Here is a 5242-nt window from a genome sequence, read left to right as displayed (position 1 = left end):
AGTCAGTTTAACCATCGTGGAGTCAGTCCAGATCACACCGAAAGTATTGAAGATTCAACGACTTCCTCTACCTTTGCAGACGCTATTACCGGGAAGTGACTCCATCACTACAGTTCAAACCAAATTAAAGGTCGCTAGCCATAGCCATCCAGCCGGCCTGCCTGAGCCAGTAAAGCCGGGAGAAGTAGACGACGACGTGGGTCGTCGGAGAAGAAACGAAGAAATTGATCACTAGCTTCGGATTTTTTAAGTGAGTACCATATATTTAATTTAATATATCATGGGAACAAACAAATGGATCCACAAGGAATATTAATTAATTGCACGGTGTAAGTATTTTGATACATGTAAAATTTTAACTATTGGCGGCATCGATCAGTCCAGTTCAGTTCATATGGTGTATAATTTCCAACTATTTGAATCCCTCAGGGCTGGCTGGCCGGCTAGCTCTCCTCCACTTCACCCTCCGGAGACGGGGACTTTGGCCGCCTCTGACGGTGGCGTCCTCCTCGCCTCAGCGGCGGGCGGCGCCGACGCCACCGGCTGCGCGGTCCAGTTCTCCACCCTGAACGCCGACGCGCCCTTGCCGGGCCGCGCCTGGCCGCCGCTGTACGAGTCCTCCATGTCGCCGCCGCTGGAGATGGTGAACCCCATGGCCGGCTGCGCCGCCACCGTCTTCATCTCGATCACCGGCTTCTTGCCGTTCTGCTCCATCTGGTAGCTCGGAAGGAAGCTTCCCACCACCACCTGACCGACCACAAACCATATCAGCCAAGAGTTGCGACAAAATGGACCAACACATTCGATGAAAAAATAGTCATAAACATGCATTACAAACTGTGTTGATGATAACAATGGCAGTAGCATATGAGAATTCATCGATGTAAATACAGTACTAGCTTTTAAAGTAACAACAGTTAATTGATCACCTGAACAGGGCTTGCAGCCACAAGGAGGCCAGCCACGCCGCCTCCAATGACGCGGCCATCGGCGGCCGCCAGGGCGACGCTCATCCCGCCGCAGCGGTCTCTGCTTCCGCCCTTCTCGGTCGGCGTGAAAGACCCGGACAGGGAAAGCAGCTCAAACCGGCCCTGAATCAACCACACATAGTAGGATTATAAAACTGATCAGTTCTTTGCTAAAAAAAATGTCCATGCCTATGTAGATAATGCATATTTTGAATGATCAAAACACTGAAACATCAAACACGATTGATGATGAAAAGCTGGTGCAGATCGAGACATATGTCTGCGCAAATGATTTGCGAAGTTAAATCAGGAATTCAGAACACAGTTAAGTTCAAGATTAAGTGATTTGCAAAAAAAGGCTATAATTAAGTGACTTCTACTATTATAGATTGAGATTTCACAAGTATGTCCAAACAGTAAAGGCAGAAAAGTTGGAATGATTGGTAGGTCGCCATCGTTTATATTTTCCCCACTACTTACAAGTATTGACCAGGTACGACTGAGATGCTTATGGAAAATACGCACATAAATTCTATGCAACTTCTTCAGAGTGACCTACTATCAGTTCCCACTTTCCACAAAATTTCGAGGCATTTACGGTTCATCTTGGAGAAGACAAATGTAGTTCTGGATCATGGAAAATTCCTGACAGTGACTTGCCTAAGTACTAAATCAAACAATGGCGGCGGCACACTCATTTCGCTTTCATGTGGTTTCAGTTGCTACACCCTTTTTCTCCTGTTGATCGAAAAAATCTCCCTTTTTTCACCCTTTTTATTTGCGCCTATTGTACAGGTGGCCAACCACTTCTGAGAAATTTCTCAAAACTAGACAAATTCGCACCAGGGTACTACAGTATCAGAATTGGCCCTCACAGTGTGCAAACACACACGTCAGTCATCGGAAATTTGACGGGCTAGATGTTTATCAAATGATTGAACTAGTGATGTGCACACATCAGTTGTTGGAAATTTGAAGGACACAGAGTTTATATATTTTCCAACACTTGTGCACATAAATTCCATGCAACTTCCTCAGCGTGACCTGCTACTAGTTTCCATTACATTTCCTGCATCTGCCATTCATCATGGATATGATAAAAGTAGTTTTGCATTATGGAAAATTCCTGATCATGACTTAGTACAAGACTCGGCAAAACATGGTGGCGTGGCAGTACATATATTTCGATTTGGTGTGGTTTTGATTGCAACCGTTTTCTTCATTTTCTACCTCTCTGTTTCTTAGTTTTCACCAGCTTTCGAAGTGGCTGCACACTTCTGCTCAGCATAGCCTTATGCTTTTTGGAAAATTCCCAAACTTAACCAATTTTCTACCACAACTACCACAGTTTCAGAACTGGTACTCACAATGTGCATATTCACACATCATTCATTGAACTTTTGAAAGGCAAGGAACCGAATACAGGAATATCATTGGTTTGCAGAGAAAAGACAACAAACCTCGTAAGTCACCGTACCACCTAAAGAATCATGCTGACGCAACGTAACATTCGAAATCACACCATTAGCAGACAGAATGCAGATCGCCCTTGGACCTTGTTGGGAGAAAGATATAACCTTCATATTAATATCCTGATACAACAAAACAAAGAGAGTAACTAGTCATGGCATGAAAAATTGTATATGAAATTCAGATAGAGCTAAATTCAAGGTAATGGGGTTTCATGGTATCATACCTCACCGGTAGCAACATTCAAGATATGAGGTGTAAAATTTGCGCCAGAAGCACACCCTACCACATCACCTGTTCATGAATACAGAGCCTCTCAGGATAAAGGTAGATAATCTTCAGGAGATTGTGCATTTTGAATATTCAACAAGCATTAATGTTTATAAGCATGAGGTGGAATAACAATGTCTTCAACAAATTTTGATCAGATGTTAGGTCCTTGAATAATGTATAGTTATTACGAACAATCAACAGCCATCACCATAGAAGCAACAGTTCAGTTCTTTTTCTTTTTTTGCGATGTAGCAACAATTATATTCGATCAATGCACCCAGACTAGTGTTTTCCTCTTACACTAACTCTCCTAGAAAAAATGTATTGGTGACCACTTTCAGAAAAGCACCGGAAGCAACTTCACATATAGTTTTCTCTGAAACAAGATGCTTAGAAGAGGCACCTTATATGCCATTCAAACCATTGCCTTTGCAGCAAAATCCATTACCAAAAATTATATTCAGACAACACCTACTCATCTGCAAACCAAGTAGTCCGATGGATATAACTAGTCATACGAGTTATTTCTACAACTACAAGTAAATATACAGGCCCTGAAATCAAAGGGCACTTCTTCACTTTTAACATACAGCTCCAGACAGTGGCACACAAATGCTCCACACCTAAGTTCTGCACCACTGAAAACAGAGTTGCTGGACAGGTACACTTGGATATACACTTGTCATAACAACTTGCATACTACTAGTTCACAAGTGTTGCATAACTACTTCAGCATAGTCAGTCAGTCTCGATGATTCCCCGTGATTTCGCGCGATTTTGTTTGGCAAGATTTGGCCAAGTTAGGCGCGTGTTTGGTTCGGCGTCGCTCTTAGGGGCAAACAGAGCATCTGAAAGGTGCTTGGGTCTTTCAGTTCACCTAGACCTACCTAAGACTAAGACCAGATGGTCCCTGTCCCTCGGTCTCTTCCTCTTGGTCCTGGCTGTCTCTCTCAGCCATCACCACATGACACCACCCACCCAAGCCCCGGATATGTCCATCTAATCTGAACTAAAATAATCGATCAATCATTGTAAAATGCTGCGGCCTTGGATTCCGATTTGAGACGGACGAAGATCGCACGAAATTACGGAGATTTTCTCGGAAATTTGTTAGGAGCAGTACGACTCACAACTCTGTATGATGATGATGGATAAGTGAGGAAGTGAGAGGGGTTCCGGTACCTAGGGGCGGCACGAGCTGCTGCGTCGGGGCGGCGGCGGCGGCGGCGACGGATGAGGACATGGGCGCGGGGGGCGGCGGCGTGGAGACGACCACCGCGGGGGTCGGCGTGGCGGCCGTCATCGGCATCGCCACCACGGGCGCCGCGCGGCTGATGAACCCCACGGGCCGGCCCCTGCCCCGCTTCATGGCGGCCCCCACGGCGGACGCGGGCGTGTAGTGCCCCCCGCCGGAGTCGTCCGGCACCGACGCCGAGATCGGCGTCGCGTTCAGCGGCCGCAGCAGGCCACCGTCCGGCCCGTACTTCCTCGGCCGCCCCCTCTTCCGCTTCCCGTCCCCTCTCGCTGCTGCCACCACCGCCGCCGCCGGCGCAGGAGGAGGAGGAGAAGGAGCAGGAGCCGGCGGCGTCGGCTCCTTCTTGGTCTCTGGCGCAGGCTGCGTCGGCCCCTTCTTGGTCTCTGGCGCAGGCTGCGCGGCCGCGGGCGGCGCCGGCTCCTTCTTGGTCTCTGGCACCGGCGGTGAGGTCTCCATCGCTGTCTCCATGCCAAGCGCTACTTTCCTCCTCGCCGGGACGCCTCGACCATCAGACAGAGACCACTCTCCGGTTCTCCACACGAGCACCACGATCAAAGCAGCGGCGGGAGGAGAAGCAAACTCGAACCAAAAGCCCCAACTCCGACGTCCAAACCTGAGTTCCAGAAACCAACCGGTGTACTTCTCCGGCGATCCGGCCGGCCGGCGAGGCACTCAAGAGCAGGAGAGAGACAGGGGATAGAGAGAGAAGGAAGAAGGAAACGAACACAGACAGAAAGAGATGGCAAAGAAAGAAATGCAGAGAGGAAATAAAAGAGATGGAATTGGTTTTTTTAATAAATACAAAATTAAACTGATAATCTAAACAAAGGAAACATTTATTGCAAATGGGTGGAATATTTTAAAATATTATATGATTCTTTCTGTATTTTTTTGGGTTGGTGAACCGGTTAATTAATAGGGAGGGGAAAATGATGGTGGTGGGGGTTCATTATTTAATTGTTTTCTTTTGTTTTGTTTTAGTCTAGGGGCAATTGTTTAATCTTGGTGGTGCTAATTTCGAAATATGCGGTGTGACTGGGGATTTGTTTATGTTTTTGGGGCGCTTTTTTGTGGTTTGGTCATCTGAATTGTGAGGAATTGGAGACAGGTGAGGGAGAGTTTTTGAATGCTGCCCACTTTAATTGTCCCTTTTTTTTGCGGGGGGCATTTTAATTGTCATTTGTGTGCACACACAAATGTATCTCTATTCTGCTTTGGATTTTACACACCATCAATCTATTTTAGAAAATTATACATACTTGGTTTTGATAACTTT

General features: G+C 46.6%; 1 protein-coding gene across 1 annotated transcript; it reads right to left on the bottom strand.

The window, feature by feature from the left end:
* Positions 1 to 242: 242 nt before the first annotated feature.
* LOC123143489 (AT-hook motif nuclear-localized protein 2) lies at positions 243 to 4699 on the bottom strand. The gene is made up of 5 exons (XM_044562424.1): positions 3894 to 4699; positions 2665 to 2732; positions 2429 to 2560; positions 930 to 1091; positions 243 to 747 (listed from the first exon to the last, which is right to left on the bottom strand). The coding sequence occupies exons 1-5, from the start codon at positions 4432 to 4434 to the stop codon at positions 460 to 462; spliced, it is 1191 nt and encodes a 396-aa protein (XP_044418359.1). The 5' UTR covers positions 4435 to 4699; the 3' UTR covers positions 243 to 459.
* Between the last annotated feature and the right edge of the window lie 543 nt (positions 4700 to 5242).

The sequence above is a fragment of the Triticum aestivum genome, chromosome 6D (assembly GCF_018294505.1).
Source record: "Triticum aestivum cultivar Chinese Spring chromosome 6D, IWGSC CS RefSeq v2.1, whole genome shotgun sequence".
Lineage (NCBI taxonomy): Eukaryota > Viridiplantae > Streptophyta > Magnoliopsida > Poales > Poaceae > Triticum > Triticum aestivum.
The sequence above is the reverse complement of the archived record's forward strand: the minus strand, read 5'-3'. Positions and strand labels throughout refer to the sequence as shown.